We start from the raw sequence: 22,746 nt of genomic DNA, 5'->3' as shown, positions 1-22,746 counted from the left end.
AGGGCAAGCAAAGAGAGCCCCCAGCCCAGCCCCAGACCCTCCTTTCCGCCCGTCACGGGTCTGCCCAGGCCGAGTGCTTTTGTAGGGGTGACTCTTAAGTGAAAATAAAGGCCATTAACCACGAATCACAGAAACTGTCCAGAGAGCAGTGGAAGGGCTAAGCAAACTAAAAAATAAGGATCTGCCCAGCTGTAGCTTATGAAGGCTCGCCTCCACCTCTACTGTTACATTCTTTTAATACTTGTAATATTTGAAGGCATTAAAAATAAGGGTCCCCAAAATATTTATTCTTTAACCCAGTCCTCAGTAACAGAGAGAAGTATTAATACCTATAAAACTTGACACGGTCCGTTTACCATTCCTATAAAAACTATGCATCGAAGTACTGACGTCCTAGCTTCTGAAGAGCCAACACAGTTCCTTCTGGTACGCAGGAGGTCTCACCCACCACGCTTCTGGCAGAGCTACGGAGCTGAGCTCCGCTCCTATGTAAGTAGCTACAACTTGGCAGCCATCACCCCCAGCACAGTGTGCCTCCGAGCTGCTCCGAGCCTTACTGAGCCCCCTCACACACCAGCAGCCATCAGTGGTGGCGGCGGGAGGAGGGAGAGGGGGTCTGAAATGGGATTGAGGTGTCCAAGAACATTGGCGTCGGTCAGACGAGACACCCACGTTGGCAGGGGTGGGAAGGGTTGGCTATGGGACTTGACATTGGTTCCTACATTATGGGGAGCTCTCAAAACAGCACCACACCCTCACAGTACATGTGTTCCTGCAGCGGGCAGCTTCACCCAGCTGTGACAACCACTCTTTCCAGTTTGACCAGACTCGTGCCTCTGTTAGACGGCAGTGATGTGAGAGAAATAGCAAGGGTGGCTAAAACAACAGCCAAGGCACGTACCATACCAGGCAGCAGGTCACATTCCCAACTGTTCAGCTGGTAGACTGAGATGCTTTCCTTGGACCACAGCTACTTCAGCACCTGCAAAGACCTCAGAATTCTCCATCCCCAGAAAGAAATCCACACTGAGATACCAGTTGCAAGCAGAGCACTACTTCAAGACTGAAACCACACCATCACCCTCATGGTAGTTCCACACAAGGTCCTCTTCACACTTCCACCACCCACAGCATCCTGGAGACCCTAACCCAGTTCCACCCAGTCACCAAGCCCACGTGCAATCCCTCCCTCTGCCATCCTCTTCAGACCACCAAAGAGGAGGCTGGGAACCCTTGGCCATCTCCACCCTTACACAGGAACACAAGCCACTGCCATCACAATCACAACAGCAGGAAAGACCTTTGCTTCTGTGCCCCAAAGACAATGGGTGTACTTGGTTTGGGAATGGTGCCACAGAATATCCTGAGCAGTCAGAGAGGCTGTGTGGAACTGTTGACATTCTCCAGCTTTCCTGATTCTTTAACTTGCTTGGATTACAACACTGAGTTACTGACTTCCAATTTTTTGACATCCCCACCTGACATACTATTAATATGTAGAACGTTCCTTCAGCCCAAAGCCCCATTATCTCAGGTATCCCTGAGCTCCTGCAAAAAAAAATCCACAAGAATGGACTCATCTCCCTCCTAAACTCCCCTTCTGAGACCCTGGCCCATGAAAATTCCTAACAGGCCATTTAGTGGAGCGTGTTCTTACTCTTGGTCCTCATGGTCTGCTCATGAGAAGCTACTCCTTTCAACAATCTGTCTACCTGTGCTGTAATCATACCTTGGTTCTGAAGTGCACACAAGCTCTGTGTGACCTGGATCCACCCAAGGACTGCAGGAGAATCACCTTCCAGATTCCACACAGGAGTTTAGCCCTCTCCATAATAATTCTGGTTCTGATCTAACTGAGACTGGTATGAGAGCACTGTAACTCCATCAGCTTCAGCTGAAAGTGTCTGCTCATGCCAAATTTGATTTGGTCTGCACTGAAACACAAACAGATCAACAAACAAGCTTAGAATGAGAAACACAGAGTTAGGCTTCCAGAGCTCTTTGGAGCTGATCCCAACCCTACCCTTGGTCATTTGGATGCCTCCCTTTCCCCTGTAAAATGAGGATATTGACATTTCCCGATTCACCAAATGAGGTATTTACATTGTCATTTGTGAAGGGGCGTACTCTTTGTACTTCACCTGGAATACGTAAAGTGCTATGTGACACTGATCTATGCCAGCCTATGAGACATCACAATCAGGCTTTACTGTTGTTTTTCTGATGAATACACTATATGGAAAAATGCCTGATATAACGATGGCTCAAGATTAGTGATGCAAGTTGGTTTATTTAAAGCAGTAACATCAAAGCAAAAGGTCTGCTGATTCAGCTCATAAAAATCATTGATGCATAAACCCAACAATAATACCAAGAAAGAGAAGAAAAATGGAGGATGAGGAGAACAGAAGAAGAAAAGGCAACCCAAACCCATCATAAGTGTGCACAAGACAGACTAACTCGTTCAAGAAGCATTTGCCAATACCCTTGTGCTTAGTGGGGAGAAAGTCTATGTGGAAAAAAAATCTATGGTAACTGGAGGGACACGATATTAAGAAAAGGCATCTCTCTTCCATTTATTTATCTTTGATTGACGCTTCTGGTCCAGCCAGCAGCTTGGGAATGTCTTCATTTACAATATTCCTTCCTGAAATCTGCAAGCAAATTGAAATGGAGGTCAGTACCTGAAGAAAGATTTCAAACCATCCAAAGCAGCGCATTGTAATATGGACTTAGCTACACAGTGACAAGCATTTGCTATCAACCATGTCCCAAACATCCCCCCTATAAAGCCCACAGTGAGAGGTACTGTGTATAAATTATTGCACAGATCATCTCTGCAGAACGTAGGCAAAAATATCATGAGAACTCCATCAAGAACAGCAGGTTTAAGGCAACTCACAGACTCTCCAGACCAGTCCCTTCTTGATGTCATTTCAGTCACATTTATTATACTGTAAATTCGTATGAAAGGAGTCATGGAACCTAACAACTTCTCACAAACACTGCTTGACATAAGTGTGACTCTACAAACTGAGGCATAATACTCTGGATTAATACTGGGTAATAGAAAGGAGATTCAGCCACTAGGGAGGGAGAGTTGCTTGCTTTTCTTGGATGAAGTAAGTGACTACCCGTTACCTATAAATTAATTCAACTCAAAACACTCTCTTCTGCACAGTGTTTTCTTCTCAAACACCATGCCAGGACATTTTTGAGATACATCTCCCTTTGAGGTTACAGCACAGAATGCACTATCCCAGCCCTGCGAGGCATTCTTTTCCAATAAAGAAGAATTCTATTTGTGCCATGCCAAAAGTTTTTAAAAGCCTAATCACTACTTGCATCTTGTGGCTCCATGATGAAAGGATAGGAAGGGAACTAGCTTCTCATTCCTGCAGTCATTTGTCATGATGTTTATCATTCCTCATTTGGCTGTGGCTTGGTCAGCTCACTGCTAAACTGTGCTCTTCCCTCCTCCCTCCTTCAACCCATCAGAAGGCTCCTACCAATTAGGGTGAAGCAAGTCATTATTACCTTTGTCTAAATCAATGTTCTTTGCTGGGAAGCTTCTGGCTTGCTCAGCCTTCTCCTTCAGGATGTTGTTTTTGTAATCTGTGGAAGGGAGGAGTGTAATTCAGACAGGCATTAGAACATGAAAAGACAGCAAAGCTTTACAGGCAAGGCGGACGTGATCGGTCCTTCCCTGAAGTACTCTAGGCCTGGCATCTCCAGATCTCTAGGAGCAACTCACGTTGTTACTCAGCCGCTCAGCAGGAAAAGGAAAGCTGCTATGACTTCACTTTTGCCCCTGGCACTAACCAGTTCTGCATACTTCAGCCTCCTGCTTCTCACAGGCACCACAGATTCTTCCAGCATATAACAGAAAGTTCTGGATTATCTATGTGAAGCTCACCTGAAGGTGACTGATGCAGTTATTCCAAGAATTTGCTCACAGGGGAGCTCTCCTGAGGCACACAGAGAATTTGTACTTGCTGCTGTCCCGGTTTACAACCCACCCTCTGCAATTCCTTTGTCTTTACTTCAGATTTTGTATCCGCCTCTTGTTTACTGGGGCCCTTTACTGGGGCAATGCTGCAGCTTGGGACCTAAAGTTCATCAGCCTTAAAGGTTGTACCTTTACTGGGGGTGGGCAGAGGGGAAAACAGAGGGACAGCCTCGGTTGTTCCCTGGTTTATCAACATGCTCACTGACATAGGGCAAATTGCAGCAGGTACAAACTGCATCATGGCAACTCTTTAGGAATCAGGGCAGTGCTGACAAGAGGATCAACGCCGCTTTACAGACAATCCACTCCAAGTCCAAACAAGAAGACACCCCTGATCAATTGCTGACACAATAAATTCAAGGCTGCACCTTCAAGCCCTAATAAGAAGCAGCATCTATCTTCAGGAGCGCTGTGAGTCCCCCAAGTCAGTCCTACATATTCCAGCAAAAACACTTTCACAGATCACCAGTGAGATTAGCTTCCTTCTCCACTTTTCATTATGTTTCATGTTACCATGAGTTCCAGGGGGGGTTGTATTTTCTATCTTTTGTATTCTAAGACCTTTGTTGCAAATTTTCTTCCTACCACATTCCCCAAGTTTATTTGTCCTAATCGCTACCACAGATCTTCAGAGAAGGCCCAACTGGTCACGAAGTGATTTGACATCCAGGGAGGATGAAATTGTACAAATTTAAACCAAACTGGCTTCAGCAGAAGGCTAACCTAACCCATGACATCTCTTTATCCCCACTGCAGTCAGCTACAGTTCATCCCCACTTTCAAGAGTGATGATGAGGTCAGTAGCTAGTACTGAAGACTGTTGATCTAATTTTTTTTCTCCAGAGCACTCGCTTTGAGCTATTTTTTATTTACTGTAGAATGATGATATTCACATTGACAAATGCCTTTAGTTTCTTGGACAGGAGATTCTAGAGACCTGCCTTGCTGATCCTCTTCCCTACACAAACTGCTTCAGTTTGAGGAATCCTCTTCCCTAGACACTGTCTTAATCTCATTCCACAATGTTTTGCACTCACTCAAATTTGGCTTTCAGGTGCATGTCAGACAACCCCAAAAAGTGCAGGTGAAACAAAAGAAGCTGTGCCTCGTTACTGACCAGCCTCACCCATCAGCTTCTGGTTAAACTCAAAAGTCAGGCCTGCCCTCTCCAGCTGCAGTGTCCCTGCTTGCACTGACTTATAGGTTGATGAGATTCTCAAAGCTGCCATTTAAAATCAGGAGGTTAAGTCACTTCAAAATGGCATCTAAACGCCATTAGAAAATCCTCGGTTACGACGGGTTTTGACCTGGTTTGGAGAAGGGTTGCTAGCTGATGCATACCCAGCCTGATGTCTTCACTTTTGTACTGAGTCAGATCTGTTGTGTCGACTGTAAATTCTTTAAGATTTACATCCTTCCTGAAAAAAGAATAACAGCAAAAAATGGTATTGTCACATCTTTTAGTAACTGGTTCTTTTCACCCTTTTTCACAATTGCTTTTCTAATGCTACTTTACAGAATTTAATTTACAGTCTTTATTTGCCACGTATCTGGAGAAAAGTTGAAAAAATCCATAGATTTCATTCTCTATTAAATACTGGTGATTTTCACATCAACCCTTAGAGATTTTTTTTCCAGTTTCTACAAGGCTTCCCTGGAGAAAGCATGCCAGTTAGGTAAGAGCACTGGCAGCCACTGTACATGGGTACTTTTCCTGTCTTTGCCCCTAAGATATCAAACAGATTTCAGAAGGTCTTACTGCTTACTAGTGATTCTGGTTGTCCTCTCTCTGATTAGCTTTTCTATTAATACCTTGAGATCTCTGGCTAGCTGGCTCTTTTGTCCCCTTGTGTTTGTCCAGACCTTCGAACAATGGGGAGCCAACCTGCACTGGAACTTCCCCATCTCTTCCAGTTTAATAATATATAATAACAGATAAAGGAACCCAGCTACACAACCTTGGCCCCATCTCACAGTAGGGTTTATGTTAGGTCTTTACCCCTTTACTACTAACTCCTAATGACATCTCACAGAAACATCATCCGTGAATCAGTTCCCAAAGTATCACAAGAGGAAATGCAATTGCCAAATCAGCCCTACAAACCGTTCCCTCCTTCGGTACTTCAGCAGCATGGAAGTTGCTCCCCGATATGCAATCATTATGCAAGTGTGTATTCCTGGAAAAATTACACTAATAATGACTAGAGCGTAAAACTGCAAAATAATTGGTGGAAAGCAATGAATAAACTCTATCAAGCAGCCTATGCTGTACATGTCTGTACTCGTACTAACCAGATCCTCAGCTGTTCTAGGCTCTTAATGACAGCTGAGGGTTGAGGCCTATAAAATCACTTTTATGCATTCTCATCCTAGATAATAGACACTGGAATTATACTTACTCTCCGTATTTCTTCACATTGTATTCATAACCTAAACAGGGAGAAGAAACAGAATAAGCAGTCACATCCAGTCCAACCCACCCTCCCCAGGGAACAGTGATAACAGTAACACCTGGTACTTAATCACACTGCTCTTTATTTGTGACCCTTACGATGTTCACCTTCACAAGCCCTCCAACACACAACAACTCAGGTGTGTTCCACTGCCACAGGGAGCTTCCCTCTCCTTTACTCACCAGCTTTCTAGTGGTCTTCCCAGATCTATGCATGACCAGCCAGGAGAAACCGTAGCCATCGCTGTATTTAATTTCTTTCCACCTCCCATTTATTACAAAAATATCAACCACGCCTGTCATCTCTCATGTTCTGGTGCTGCACTGGCCCATCCCCAACTCGTTGCTTAGGCCTGCATCCATCACATGCTACAGATACTGGTTTTCATCAGCCGCCCACGTGCCTGGTACCTAACTACACTCCTGCCTCACCCCACCCTGCAAGAAGTGATGATTTTCTGTCTGTCCCCTCTGTGACTGCAGAGTAACTCCACTTAATAACATTTTGTGTTATTGCTGATCCCCTGACACACAAATAAGGATGAATGTGGTCCTGCAAAAACACACCAGAAGGCAGACATTCCCTGGTATTCGCTTTTGGTGTGGCATCCAGAACTATTTGTGTGGAAGTCACCAAAAGATCTCAGTGTCCATTTACCTAATAATACATGGAGAGTCACTCAGCGCAGGGAGTCCAGCAAGGAGTTTAGACATCTTAGTTCCTAAGGGATGCATGAGGGCCTTCTGCTCTAAATAAATGCCACTTGTAAAGAGCAACTATCCAACAGTTCTGATTTTCTTCTCCCTTACAGCACAGCAACTCAGCAAATCATGGCCTGGAAATTTTTACACCACACTATTGAATCTCCCTTGGCATCAGCACCTGCAAAGACTCCCCACTGTTTGCTGGTTTTCCTGAAGAGGATAGCTGCCTTCAGCATTGTGCACTGCAGTATCTATTTCTATACACAGAAATAGTATCTATTTCTATATCTACATCTCTGCTGTCATGAGATATAAGCACCACAGGGCTGGTCTTGTCCAGCACTTACCTCTCTGCCGACGCTTGCGGGTGACGAGGATAACAATGATGAGGAGGACAATGAAGAGCAGCAGAGTGGCCAGGATGTAGCCCAGCTGCTGGAAGAAGTGCATCCGACTCTCAGGGATGATGACATTTATTACGTTGTGGCCCCTGACAACATTTGGATCTGATAGCAAAGGAAAACAGGGTGATAATTGTAATTGGCATCCAAAGCAAAGCATGTTCAGTGAGAAACTCCTCTGAACTGCAGGAAGTAAAGGGCAAACAGCTGCCCAATTTACAACATACTGCACCTTTGTCAGATGGAAGATGCCTGCAGTCTTAACAAGACCATTACACTTCCCAGGAGCATGAATTATTAACAGTGACTGCTGCACAGCCCTTTCCTGCTGCCCGGCTATCAGTGCGTTCTCATTTACTGCAGAGGGCAAGGCCAGAAGAAGCCACGCTAGAGAGCCCCAGGTCTTTCTGCAGGGTAACACAGCCCTCCTCTGGAGCCCTTACAACACACACACCACGGTGCTTTGGCTCCAGACAGCTGAAGTATGAAGCAGCCCCTCCCTGCCAAGGGTTATAATTTACAGAGTGGGAGGAACTTTCAATGCCAAAGAATGAGTTTCCTTTGAAATAAAATAAAAATCGATAAAATAAATAAAATAAAAACCCACAAAGAAAAGCCAAGATTCCATTCCATTCCATTTGTGGGTGCAGCAGCATTTCAGTTCCATAGCACAGGGAAGGGTAACTCAAAACTTTTACGTGGAACGTTTCTGTAGATCTCAAATAAATAGGTCAATGTTTTACACATATAGAGAGGAAGCGACTTCTCTGCTTGCAATAGTCAGTGGAATGGCCAAACCCTGCCCAGGCACAGACAGCAAACCCATAAAACACACTGTGCTGGGAGAGGCTTTTTTCTTCAAAACAGACTGAAAGGGACACCCCCTCCCCCTGCCAGGGAACATCCACAGAGCACCCAGCAAGACCCACCATTCTCTTGGGAGTTTAACCCCGTAAATTAGCCAGAGGGAATAAGGGGGGAAATACCCCAAAAGCCACAGTGCCATTGAACAGATACATTCTAATGTGAGAAATGCTGACATTTTTGGAACCGCTGGCGTAGTGACTGGTTCCAGTTTGACAGGCAGTTTGTTTCCAGCATTTAAAAACACCAACCCGCCAACAATAAAGTCAAGCAAAACGATAGTGAATTGAAATAAGCACTTCAAAACCAGGGATGATCGTTTGCTAATGCTAACAACAGTCCTAGAAAATGGAGAGGTTTTTAGCACAGGCTCTGTTCTGGTAGCCCAGCCTGCCACTCCAGCAACTTCCGCTTCCCACTGGCCTTGCTAGATGCCCTGTGCTTGCTGGCTGTAGTGCTGAAACCCAGCATGTGTTTTTCACCACTGCTAAGCTAAAAAATACCAAACCAAAAAAACCACTTGCAAAGCTGCAAACAGTATACGTGACGGTTCTACTTTAACGGATCTCTGGATGGTGAAAGGCTTCTTCAGCAGCTGCCGTAATGAGATGGTAGCCGCTGGACCAGCTGTTGAGCTAGAAGTCAGCAAACATAAATGCATTCTATTCCTGGCTTTTTGCTTTCCCACAATACTGCAAGATAGGGCAGGAGCCGAGTTAAACTTTAGTCAACATTGGAGAGGTCACTGTAACAACAAACTCACTAACTTTGGGCCTCGTGGCTTAATCAAGTAATACTAAAGATACTTGTCGTATTAATCTTTTGACAAAGCATTACTGCTGGACTTCGAAGTGCATCCCCAGGCAGGCAGTGGAATAGATCCCATCTTGTAACTGGGGAAACAGGCGCAGAGTAACAGTTGACTCAGTGCACCCAGCAGATGAACTGTCAGCGCCTAGCACAGTATCACACCAAGGTAACACAGACCCTTCTCCTCATCCTAGCGTTGTGTCAGGATTTAAGCTGAGGTGAGGAAGGTTTTATTCTGCCACCAAGATCTGAGCTTTCGGTACATCTCGACACAGCATGCCCATCTGCCTCCAGTTCACTCACGTGATCTGGTTTAACTACTGGGAAACAAGCTCTAATGGTGGGAGGGGAAAAAAAAAAAAAAGAACAGCGGCGCCTTTACATTCCTTCACTGAAGTGTCACGGGTCAGATTCTTCTGCTGGGAAAAAGGGAGAGCTCTCCACCAGGAAAGCTCCCAAATGCTGGCTACCACGGCCCGTTTTCTTTTCAAGGCTAGCAAAGGACTGAGAATAGTTTAGCAATAAGCACAAGATGCCATTCTTCAATCACTTGCTCCAAAGCAAGCACGCAGTAAAAATGCACTGAATTATTAGACATACGCTGTATTTATACTGCTGAGACCGAGAGCGGAATTGAGCTTATGCTTATATTCAAAACAGGATGAAATTTCCTGTCTGGAAATGGCTCCGGGCCTTGGAGCTCTGCCAGAAACTATAGCTGCTTGCTGAAAAAGCTGATTGTTTTGCTTTTATTATCTCCTGACATTTTATTTTTCTGTTATATCTTCAGAATGAGTTCTACACAGTTTTTCACGGAATGGGGCAGCATCTCTGCCTCTCCTGCTATACACAGCTAGGGTGCCTGCATCCCAGCAGGATCCTCAGCAGGGGTGGGTTTGAAAAAGCCCCTCCAGATGTCTCCGTTTCTATCACATTCCCATCGACTCAGCACATTTTTGTGCATGGTGCTTTTGGACCAGCTGAGCGTTCACTGCCCATAAGGGACAAAGCTCTTCCAAGGCTGTTCTTTTTGACAGTGGAAATGACTTTTCTCAGGAAGGGAAGTTCCTCCAGCACGGAGGGCACTACTGCCGAGCTAAGACAGCCCTGGCGGGTTAAATTAATTTGTAGGTTCTGCCCAACTTCTGAGCAGGTAGGTAACTATTCAGTGACAAGCGGGACAACAGGTAGGAAAAAAAGGAAGAAATTCCTGGGTGGGCAACTCTGAAAATGCACAAAGCTCTGAAAACTCTGCACCATGTGAGCTGGATAGGGCTCAAGGGCAGCAAAAGGGCTGCAGGCAGGGAGACTGGTCTTTGTGTGTCCTGGCCTCCACGGCGGCTCAGCCCCAACAGCCACCGCTCTTCAGTACTGCCTCCGTCTTCTGGACACCAACCTTAGTCCCAGGGGAAAGGTTTAGGTTTCTGTGACTTGAAAAAGCGAATTGCTAGGGAAGAATAGACCTATTTAAAAATGTATGAAGCACGTCAAAATTCTGTATTAAGCAGCCAATAAATATCAAGCCACAATGAGTATTTCAGAATGTTGACACAGAACTAACCCCCCAAAAATTAAAAAAATATCAAACTTGGGATTTTTATTTTATTTTTCTGCCTGAACTAAGCCTGATGGTTCTGAGTTTGGACAGGCTGTCAGACGATAGCTCACTGCGGTGGAAAATGTGAAAATTGGTTTAAGAGAAAAAAAGAAAAGCTGAAGGGTGGAGGAAAATTCCTAGTGCTTGATTCCGCGCAGTCTGGCATCTTGCACAGCCTAAACCTCCCTGCAAAAGGGAGAGAAACACTTAACAATCTACCGCTGAGAACAGTGGCACATCTTAACAGCAAAGGCAGAGCAGAATCGACCCCAGCCCCACACCTTCTCCTGTTCCATAAAAGCAAAGAGGAAAGGGAGCCTGTTAGAAAAACAGCTTGTTTGCCTTAGGGCATGTCAGCATTGCAGAGCAGAGCAGGCTGCAGAATTGCCCTGGAGCACAGAAAACACAAGCTGGACACGTCATCACTACAGCCCTGCAAGCAGGGTAATTAACCCTGATGAGTGGGATGCTTCCACTTTTCGTGCAGCAGAGCATTAAGGCAGCTCTGCAGGATCCTCACTCCTATTGCTAGGGACGCAGCTCCAGGTACACCAGTGTAATGTGCAATGGAAACAGCTCAGAAACAAGCCCATATGCTACAGCCATGTACTAGCAGCAAGGGAGGCAAGACCTGATCTAGTCTTCTAACCCGAAGGGCAGGAATAGCCCCTGGCTCAAATGTGAGAACATAGAGGAGACCTCAGTGCTGCTCCAAATGGCACCTCTCGCTCCAGTGGTGTCCATGGGACTCCTGCAGGGCACAACTCTGCCTTGACCACACTGCCTCCTCAGGGCACTGCGTGATCCCCGCAGAGCACTGCGGAGGGAGAGGAAAGGCAAGGACATTTTGGCACTTGGAACGAAGGCCTCCTGAGGTGATGACGGGGAGTAACATGTCATATTCCTGTCCCATGACTTACTGAGCTCTTTAGAGCTCAAAGGTGCAGCTGTAGATACTTATCTCTTCCTCAGTCAGGAGAGCCACTTCCAGAGGCCACTTACCTATGGCTGGGGCAATGTTGTGAGTTGTGAGGTTCACCACCTTCTTCTCTCTCACCGGCTCTGTCACAAAGACTTGGTAGATCCTGCGCTCATGCAGGCCACAGTAGTGATGGTGCAGGTGGCAGGAGTAAGTGCCTTCATCTGCACTTTCCAGCTCTGAAATCCGCAGGGAAAAGTCACCCAGGGCAAAGGCTGTGTCAGTGATGTTCATCTTCTGACGAATGAAGAGAGGTCCATAAGAACGGCGCTCACCAGAGGCGTACAGATCAATGAGGCGGTCGGCCCGGTCATGAGGAACGCCTGGGGGCTGCCTGTCCCAGTGGACCACTTGTTGTTCCTCCTCACTGTGCCGTTCAGTCCAGATGTGGTTACGGTTCACACAGGGGAGCATCACTGTGCTGCCTTCTAGGGCAACAATCACAGGCTTCTCCCCATCCCAGTACTCGTTTGCATCCTCAGCTGTGGAAACAACACAAGTTGTGCAACCCTGGTATGTGCACCTTTACACACTTGTCCTATTCTTAAGGATGCCCAGGCACACCTAAGATTGCTCTCAGATCCTGCAATCCTATAACACATCCCCTCCAAAGATATTGAAGTGTCACAGGGGCAGCGTGTCCTGCTTACACTTAGTTCAGCAGTTAATAAAGAAACGCAGCTTTATCTTCTACATCCCAGGTCAGCGCATTAAGCAAGACCACTTTCTTCCCCTTATAACTGAGAGTTAATCTCTTGCTTCAGAAAGCAGGAAGTATACTCTTTCTACAGACTAAGAATGGAACGAGAATAACAGATTTCATCTTCAATATGCTGTATCCCAATTCTCCAGGCAGGAAATACTTTTCTACCCACAAATGCCCTAATTACTGGAGGAGTTCAAGCAGCACTGTTTTGTATTTTGTTCTTGAAAAGGATGAACAGAAGAACCAAAACACAGATGAGCAGATGGGGGTTCACAGGCCTGCCTGGGTGTTTATTGCATACAAGCTATGAGAACAGCAGCAGGAGATGCTCTTCTCTACCACCCCACTGGCCCTTCAACAACTTCCCAGCACTATCAGCCCCAGTACCTTCACTTGTGCATTATACAAAGGTCAGTTTAAATGAACGGTAGCGATGGATGTGTGCCATGGGTGGCACATGCTGCAGTTGCCAACAGCCCTCAGAACCTTGCTTTCAGAGCTGGAGTTAAGGTGTAGTAACTTGAGGAGGCTTTTAAACTACAGGCTTTCGCAGGTAAGCTCACCAACCGATGTACAGGGCAGATCTCTGCAGGTAACCTGACTGATGATGGAATGCTACTAGGGATGTTCTACAGCTGGAGCACTAACAGGATAGTTAGCTAACTGGGCTGCCCAGAGCAAACATTTAACTTAACATGGAATACAATTTCTGAAACTCAGGGAATCTGACAGCAAACAGCACAGTGAGCACCACTCTCTCCTGATGCTTTCCAAGCCGCCTACAGGATCTGTGCCCTGAACCTGGAATTGAGACAGCACAGGCAAAACGCTGCATCCACACTGCTCTTCTCTGACACTAGCAGCACGCAAGGCCTACCATGATCAGCTCACAAGCCCCACTGTGAATTCAACAAAGTCCTGGCAGAAAGGAAAGGAACCCAAGCTGTCCACCACACCTACCTTTCTTGGTGATAGCTAGTTGGATTTTCACAGTTTCATACAAGTGGCAGTAGTGATGGTGAAGATTACAAGAATATGTGCCTTCATCACTCTCTGCAACATCTAGTACAACAGGGAAGAGAAAGGAAGTTGAATGTTTTATATTCAGACAATAACTACTCTTGTCTTTTATACAGCTTCCCAAATGCTTGTACAGATGCAAAAGGGCCTTTCTATAACTTAGTTCTAACCCATCCATATCACCAAGGTGGGCTAAACAGAGAAAAATCATCTCACCTCATGTAACAATTTGTTCAGTCTATTTGCTCTTGTGTGGAATGTATTTGTATTAACAGACGGAAAAAGAAAGCTGATTTAAGTTTAGCCAAGAGTGGGCACAGGAAGGATGGCAATCTTGGGTTTAGAGTTCAGGAACTGAAATACAGTCAAAGGTCCACAAGAAGCCCAAGGCAATGAGTTGTTACCGCTTCTCTTTTAAAATGGGACTGTTTTGAAGGGAAATAAAACACTATTGCCAGTGCTTCAGAGAAACTCATTAAACTGATATATATGTATTTATTTATAGAAAACGCTCCGTAAAATAGCCATTTTTACTGAAAAACAGAAAGCCAGTTTAGTCACGAACCCTCTGTTCTGCGGACAGCATAGGGAGAAAAGATGCTGTTTAGTACCTTTGATCACCAAGGAGAAGTTGCCATCTGTAAACGCATTCTGGGGCATGAATATCCTCCCTTGGTTGTAGGAGCTGTATACACGCTGATCTCCAGCTGAGTACATGTCACAGAGCCTCTCCATCTTGTTATCTCCATAATAGTTGCTGTACACATCCCAGTGGACTACACGCTGGCGGTCATTCAGGCGATCCTGGGTCCACACCATGCGGTAACTCTTGCAGGGCAGAACAGCCTGTGACCCTAACGTAGCACTGATGTTTAACACTGACACTACAACACTGTCTGGGTTTGAGGCATCAGCTGGGACTGCAAGCCAGGAGCAAAGAACAAAAACAGAGTTATCAGATTAATGGGATGTGAAAAAGACACCAGGGTAGTACTCAGACCTGTTCTAGAATCTCTGCACACCTTCCACCCAAAAGAAAGTAATCTTCAGGACAAACAGAAAGCTTTCTCGTAGAGAAATTATCAATAGAAAGCCACTTAAAAACACTGATTTCATTCCCTGAAAGCAATGTCTACGATGTCTGTTATCAGGATTGTAAATGTGACCTGCCCTACCTACCCTTCCTAATCCTAACCCCCAGTTTAATCAACATTTAGATAGACACTGGTTCGAGGGATGCACGGTTCATGCCTATGGAAGTTAGCAATGAAATCCCCACTGCATGGCGTGGAATCAGGGTCCCTCTCATTTCTTCTCATGATCACAAAAACAGGCAGATTACAAAGACATCACTCACCTGAATATAAATAAACAGAACCTGTCAAAGCAGAAAAAGAAAAAAAAGGATGTTACTGACAACAAAAGAAAGAAAAAAACTACAAATACAGTCATAGTCAGCAGCCATCTGTTATTATTCCATCTATTCCTCCTTTCTCTGTTAATACACTTACTTAACACATGTATTGTGGTTAAGGCCAGAGGCTCAGACCTTGATTGGTCTGTACACTTAACAGCAAAAGGCAGTGCCCGACACAACAAACTTAAGCTTAAGAGCAATGTGGGATACGCTTAGTCTGCAACTGAATTTCATACAGCCCATGTCTCTATTTCACACCATCTACAGCCACCCAGTTTCTTCTACCATGCTATTCAAACATCACACCAAAGGTATCTGTCCACACAGCACCCACCAAAACTGTGTGAAAGGCCTTTTTTACCCAAGAGGAAACCCTTAAACAAATGTTGTGTAAGACAAACTCAAGAACCCAAGGAGGCAGAAGCAGGCAGGGGGGAGGCACTGGTATTATCTTAGGATCTGATATTAGTCCTGCAAAAAAACCAAGGCATCAGCAGAAACAGTATGGCAAGAACAGTTCATAGAATCATAGAGTTTGAGTTGGAAAAGACCTTGAAAGACCCTCTGGTCTACGCCTCCTGCAACAAGCAGCGACATCTTCAACTAGATCAGGCTGCTCAGAGCCCCGTCCAGCCTGGCCTTGAACGTTCCCAGGGATGGGGCATCCACCACCTCTCTGGGCAACCTGTGCCAGTGTTTCACCACCCTCATCGGAAAAAAAAATTCTTCCTTATATCTAGTCTGAATCTATCTTACTGTAGTTGAAAACCATTACCCCTTATCCTGTCACAACAGGCCCTAAAGTCTGTCCCCATCTTTCTTATAAACCCCCTTTAAGTACGGAAAGGCTGTGATAAGGTCTCCCCAGAGCCCGCTCTTCTCCAGGGTGAAGAACCCCAGCTCTCAGCCTGTCCTCATAGGAGAGGGGCTCCGGCCCTCGGATCATTTCTGTGGCCTCCTCTGGACCCGCTCCAACAGGTCCGTGTCTTCCCTGTGCTGAGGACTCCAGAGCTGGACACAGTACTGCAGGTGAGGTCTCACCAGAGCAGAGTGGAGGGCTACTACCCAGATGTGACCAGTTAAAACCACGTTCCTTTTTGTGTTGTTTAACCGTTGTGAAATGAATGTGAGTTTCATTTCCACCTCTTTCGCAGCAGACACCCACATCTCAGTCAACTTTCTCTGCTAAGGCACCTATCCTGAATGGACTTGGAGACAGAGCTGACATCAGCTCATTTGCCTGGGGTTAGAGTTGCCCAGGTAGAGGGAAGCAGATCCACACTGCTGATGCACTAGACTGAGGGTCAAAAGATAACTTTCATCTCCAAGACTCCAAACCAAACTCCTATAAAACTGGGAATTCTGGAATTCTGCAGTATGCTGAGTCTACCTGTCAAATGAGGAGTGGTGTGACCTGGCTGTTTCACTCCACACTCCTGACACGCACTATTGTCAGCGCTCTGCTGGGCAAACACATCTTGGCTTGGGAGCATGAGTCTCTCCTGCTCAGATTCCCGGTCTGCCCAGTGAACACTGTAATGCTCTGGCTACAACGGCAACCCCCTCCAACTCACATGGCTCAGATCTTCAGATCTATGCAGGAAGAACTTTGCAAGAAATGAACTAATGCCTTTGTTTCTGCATTTCTCTGGTCCAGTCCCTCCTGCTTTTTGTGTAGGAGGGGTCTAGGAGGTCTCCTGGCATCATGCTTCGAGAGCACGATTCAGATTCCCAACACAACAACATCATTCATCTCTCTAACCAGTCAAGCTCAAGTGGGGTCCAGCAAGATCACTGGATGTTTTGTCCCGCTAATGTCGTAAGCACAACGTCCTCCAGACAAAGGCTGTATTTTTTAATTTTTTTTTTTCAGTGCTGGAATTTATGCATTTCAAAAGAGAATAAATTAACTCCAGGCTGGGGCTATTTTAACCACACATCCAGTGCATGGGTTGAGAATAAACTCAGTTTCCTTTCCTTTTCCTATCACAAAACACAGGGCAGTGACACCAGAGAACAAAAATGAGCAGCACTGGCTCTTGAACTGCCAGTTCAAAGACACTCCAAATATAAGTTATTTTTTATACATTTATAATCTCAGCATCACAAAGAAAAAAAAAATCTTGGGCAAAATCTGTACTGCTCTGGATATAAGAAAGAAACATACACAAGACATAATTCCATCATTTGATGATCTCTCCTAATAGGTTGCAGAAAATATAAGCTGCCAGCCTGTTTCTCTGGAAGCCAGGACTTAGATTTGGCTTAGAACAACAAAGGAATTACGCAAAGCTATTTTACAGCACCAAATCAGCCTTCTCCAGGAGCAATTGCTCTCACTTGCTACAGGACAAGCAGCTCTCAACACAACAGCATCCACTTGTATCAGGGTGACAAGGCAATGCCCGTGTGTCTGAACTGGTGGCATTTGCCCTGTGGCAAAGGAACCACGCAATATCCCAACAGGAACAGTGCCTTTCATGCGAGGGAGTTGTAGCTACGAGCTGGCTGGCTGCACAGCCAGTGCTTCCAGAGTCGTGCGTTACCGCTTATTAACCAATTGATTTGGTGCTACAGAAACATCCTCTCCTGGCTCAGGGCGAGGAATGCATTTACTTTGCTCCTTTCCTCTTGCAAGTTAATGTGAAAACCATTGAGCCCTAATGCAGCATCATAAACCTAACAACTGACAAAAGATCCACCTAAGCCTTCCAATATCCTCTGCTCAGCAGCCTGCTGCAGCCCTAAACTAAGAGCAGCACTAACCCCTGGGTTTGTATCTTTTAGGGGCCCTACTGGCATGGTGAGGACCACCCAGGTCCTGTCTCTCCATCCCACCCATGGGGGCCTTTTGCCAGGCTAGCCTGCTGGAGCTGTCAGGCACTCGCACTTCTCCAGCACGCTTCCAAACACAACTCTCTGTAAAACAAGTGGTAACGTTGTCCATAATGTAACAGCTTTTTAGATAAGAAAAGCTTATGTCTTGTAGGTTTTGACAGCTTCTTTTTCCCTCCACTGTTAAAGCTTCAGCTAGCAGCTCCGTAAGAAGCAGGGCAGGAGCACTCTCGCTTACTCAACAGTTACACTCCAGGGTCTGTCTAGGTGTGCCCCTCTGTGACCAGGAGATGTTGCTTCCTGTTGGGAAAAGGGAAAACTCTGGTGCTGCCTTGCCTGCATTTCACTATACTGCTGGTTTGACTTGCCAAGTATTGCCACGCAAAGCTGAACATCCAAGGGTGACAGTGACATTATGCACTAGAACAAAACCCATCCAAGATGAAGGCACAGCTAAGTGTTGTGTTGGAGTTCAGCACAGAGACCAGACATGGAAGAGAAAGGGTTTTTCATGGCATGTCTGTGCACACTTAAATCCACACACACAGATTCTGGGCAGAGGCTTTGGGTCTGAAGCCTGCCCTAGGGTATCATTCACAGTCTCAAGGTGGTAGGTGCAAATATCCAAAAGACAGTGGCGTAGCAGCCAGTAAGCAAAGTTCTAGGAGGGAAAGAAAAGACAAGTCTTTACCAGAGACACAGGAACTCCACGAGACAAAGAAGCAAGAACTGACTGTTCTGATTCCCCAGCAATGCCGGAAATCTGTGCACGTACATCAGGTCATGGGCAAGACTCAAACTTATTTGACATAGCTGTAAATGAGATCACTTAGAAATCTAAGGAATCTGGAATGTCTCTGATCTCTTGTATGCCTGGAGAAAATGGAATTTAAACCAACGGACTTTCAATAACCTGAACACAATGCAGTAGTTAAAGAAGGAATAAGCCTTTTTCTCTTTTCAATCTCCTCCCTCTGCTATGTGAGACAAGAACAGCAAACAAGGCATGTCCCCCAGCCATGCCTTTTAAAGTTACTGTTTGTGTAATACGGTAGCTACTGAACAAAGAGAGAGAGATACCCATAACCCAGCAAAGTTGACAGCTTTGAACTACAGGACTGGGGTAAACGGGAAGCAGTTATTTTGGTGAGTCACACTTCCCAGACCTGCAGCTGTAAAAATTAATAAGCATTTATGCACCCAGTGAAAGCTCAGACTTACAGCATCACAGGGCTCCAGGACCTGGAGCTTCAAAAGCACCAAATACCTTAGTACTTGTCATTGCAGAACCCACTGTAGCTTTCCTTTTAAAATTTCAAATTCCACGTCACAGATGATCACTTTGTCCTCTCTGTGTGATGAACCCACACAAAACCAACAAAAAGACATCTATATGCTGTTCCTTGACACGTTCTGTGCAGACTCAGCATGCTTCTCTGCAGGATCCCAGAGGAATTCTGCTGGTCTCACATTATAGGAAGAGGAAAGCAGCCTGCAAAAGCGCTTCCTAATCCCTTGTAAAAAGCGGAGCCAGCTCTCACTTCTTGAATCCCATCCACTTTTCAAGTGAAGAATTAAGCCACAGGACTGTAGGCAAACTAGAAGTAAAAGCCTCAGGCTCTGAAGGACATCTTACACACTCAGACCTCTCTAGGCAGTGTCCCTGGAGTAGTTCAGACAGAAAGCTTGTCCCTTGAGTCTTGCCTGAACAATACCACGACTTTTTTCCTCTTGGAGACAGCTGCTGGCAGAGGGTCTGCTTCACAGGTAGATGCATATGCTAACGAAACCACTAAGTTCCTCGCTGATACTGGAGGAATGAAATACAGAGCAGAAAAGGAAACTGCAAACACCGTTAAGTGGTAACCTGAGTGCCAAGTGGCATATACGCTCCATGGGACATGACAACACCAGCTCTACCTGCAGTGTTTCTGCTGAACTCAGCAAGAGCCTTGCCACTGATGTCAGCAGAGCGAGGATGAGCTGCCTGGAACAGTGCCTCACGAGGCAATAAGCATCACCAAAGTCCAGATTGTAGCAGCGGGCAGGAAAGATAACAAACAAGTCACCGGAGAAATGAGTGTCATAACCCACCAGGTGTGTGGGTTGAAACAACAGCCTGTGAGGCTGACACCCCGCTTGCCTAAGCAAGCTTAGCTCATTACTCCTTTGCACACCTTCTCCAGTATCTCCTGCTCTGTCTCAGCTTCTTCTTTCTTTTGAAAAAGGAAGCGACACCACCTTTACATTTGGGGCACAGCAGGATGGTCTAGTCCTAGAGAAAGGACACGGTCTTCGTGAAATCTGTGTGTGTCAGATTCCTTATTTCTCCCACAAATCCCACTGTCCATGCAGGGGATTTAACGGTCTCTGTAGACCTGTTACACAGTTACTGCACTAACAGCAGCCTGTGCTACCAAGCTGTTTCCAAACGCTTCTGGGGAATGGCACTGGCTCCATCCGGACTCTTTAGGGAGCTGACCCAGCGTCGAAGAGGTAACACCAAGGTGACAGCTACACAGATGAGCTCAGCTCTCTTCTGGTAGGCATTTTTTTTAAAACCCGCTGACCAGAAACCAGAAGTAACACGTGGGCCCATCCTGAAGAGGCGAAGGAGGGAGGTGGTGAGCAATACAGTTCCACCTAGACATCTCCCATTCACCACCTGTGCTGGCGGGCCCAGGACCGCAGGACTAAGCTTTCCAGTAAAACAAAGCCTCCCTTACAAAGCCAACTGATTGTCAAGCCAGGCTTTGAAGTAGGCTTTTATCCAAATTTCTATGTTTGTTTATTTTTAAAGGCTTCCTGGGACAATTTTCTCAACAGCAGAGTCTCCTGCTTTCAAAAAGGATGTCAGGCCTGGAGAAGCCTTAACTACTCATCTAGTCCCAACAATTCCAACACCTCACTGCAGGTAGGAACATGCCCATCAATCGGCAAAAAGCAAGAATGTGCTGCCTTGGCAGAAAGAAAAAAATTCTTCTGTCGGTACAAGAACGCAATCGCCACCTTGGCCACTGCACAATCAGGATCCCTCATAGATCTGCCCTAACTTTCTCACAGACAGTTCCGATACCAGCTCAGCTTTAGGAACCCTTCTCTGCTTTGTGTGATTCGTGTTGGCTCCAGGCCCACAGAACAGTTTGTAGAGCCATTCCAAACACAGCGCTGTTCCTCCCTGCAAGACATTAACACTTGAGGGTGTGGTTCCTCTCCAGAAGAGATCATCTCAATAAGCATGGAACAGCACCGATTCCCTCCCTTCTTCCCTTCCAGTCTTCACTCATTATGTTATAACCTGACTGGTGTGGGGATAGCAGAACTCAAACATCAGGGCTGCCTGGCATACGGACAGTTCTGTCTCAAAAATACACCTGAAAAATTCCGTCAGAGGTCATCCATCCTCAGGTGGGATACTGGTGCCTCTGCACGGCTCCAGCGCTGCCCTACAGCAACACAACCTGCTATTCCTGCCCTGGGTGCTCCCCAAGCTCTGCCAACACACTAAACCACACCGAGGACTAGCTGGACTGGTTGGGGCTTCTGAAATACAGTTTGTGGCCTCTCCTCCTTCTCCAGGCTTAACCCACCCCACACACTGCTTTCTGAGCCACTGTAACCCTTCCGTCCCTATGACTGATCCCACGTTGCCAATTCCTAAACCTTGCCTCCAGGCATTGCAAAACGAGGGATGATGTAGTGACATGGGAACTAGATTAATTAGGGAGCAAACTAAGAACCCTTCAGCTTGCCCCATCTACATACTGAGGAGTTGTGGAGGCTCAGGTACAGTCTTTCATTACCAGGGCTGTGAAGAGCAGAGGGGTCATCAGTCCCCAAAAAGTCTGTACTCCTCACCTCCTGCTGTCAGCACCCTGAATGCAGTCTCTCCCCACTGTTCTTAGAGCTGTAATTGGTCCTTTGCTCACAGGTGCCTTCCTTAGAGCCCAAAGTGTTGCAAAAGTGGATTTGCTGGGATTTTTGCAATTAATCCTCGAATCTTCTCCAGCCATCCAAGCCTTACTGGGGTTTGTTTAGCTTGGGGCAAGGCTCTCAGGACCCTGAATTGCTTTCAGCTCTTACAGAAAACTCTGTGATTAAGGAAAAGGTACAACCCATTCTGTTATCATAAGCTCATCAGACTCGTCCTCATCACTTTCTTGCACCTTACCCAAAAGTGATTTCCTATGTCTCTGTCTTTACACTGACAGGAAAAAATAAACAATAACAGCACTTTAATTTTTTCCTCCACCCTGAACACACACACACACACACACACCCCAGCTGTTCCTGCCTCTTCAAAAGTATAAAATAACCTCAGATTATGTAAATCTAACTATGCAAGCTTTACTGTACTTACATTCAAGCTTACTGTTTTTGAATTTGCTGATCAAGGTAACTGACAGGAAAAAACAGATTTAACAAACATGCTGAATGGAGTACCGCTTAAACAACCTCAAACATTTCTCCAGTCTCTCCTCCTTCCTCTCCAAAAAGCGTAAGAAATCCATGATTCCCGCCCCTCACAAACAAAAACACAGCTAACTTCAGAATCTGCACAAAATCTTATAAAGATAACAGTTCAAAATCTTCTAGCTAACCTCTGCAGTTGAAATAAAAAAAAGTACCACACCGATCAGCTAGGAGCTTACTTTGCTGAAGCAAAATCTGCCACAGAAGGAGTTTTGCTAGTTGCTTCATTTCTTCAGCTTCTCCGTGTTTTCGTCTCTCTTGAAAAACAAGGCGAAGACTTTTTTTAGTATTTTTTTTGTAACTGGAAAACACTATGACCTCATCAATTTACACCCAGAAAGCTGCAGACAGCAGCTCATATTCTGCAGAATTACTCCACCTACAACTTCCAATTCCCCACCTCCCCACTCTGCTCTCCCCCTACATTCACACTCCACCTCCTTCCTTTCCCTAACACTTTCTGCACAATCACTACAGA

General features: G+C 45.8%; 1 protein-coding gene across 1 annotated transcript; it reads right to left on the bottom strand.

Moving 5' to 3' along the window:
• Positions 1 to 2,270: 2,270 nt before the first annotated feature.
• On the bottom strand, positions 2,271 to 22,738 carry MXRA8 (matrix remodeling associated 8). The gene is made up of 10 exons (XM_005437792.4): positions 22,448 to 22,738; positions 14,901 to 14,921; positions 14,155 to 14,463; positions 13,484 to 13,585; positions 11,841 to 12,299; positions 7,514 to 7,672; positions 6,409 to 6,439; positions 5,351 to 5,427; positions 3,538 to 3,615; positions 2,271 to 2,654 (listed from the first exon to the last, which is right to left on the bottom strand). The coding sequence occupies exons 1-10, from the start codon at positions 22,494 to 22,496 to the stop codon at positions 2,629 to 2,631; spliced, it is 1,311 nt and encodes a 436-aa protein (XP_005437849.1). The 5' UTR covers positions 22,497 to 22,738; the 3' UTR covers positions 2,271 to 2,628.
• Between the last annotated feature and the right edge of the window lie 8 nt (positions 22,739 to 22,746).

This window comes from Falco cherrug, chromosome 3, assembly GCF_023634085.1.
Source record: "Falco cherrug isolate bFalChe1 chromosome 3, bFalChe1.pri, whole genome shotgun sequence".
NCBI classification, from domain to species: Eukaryota; Metazoa; Chordata; class Aves; order Falconiformes; family Falconidae; genus Falco; species Falco cherrug.
This window is presented reverse-complemented; position numbering and strand designations above follow the sequence as displayed.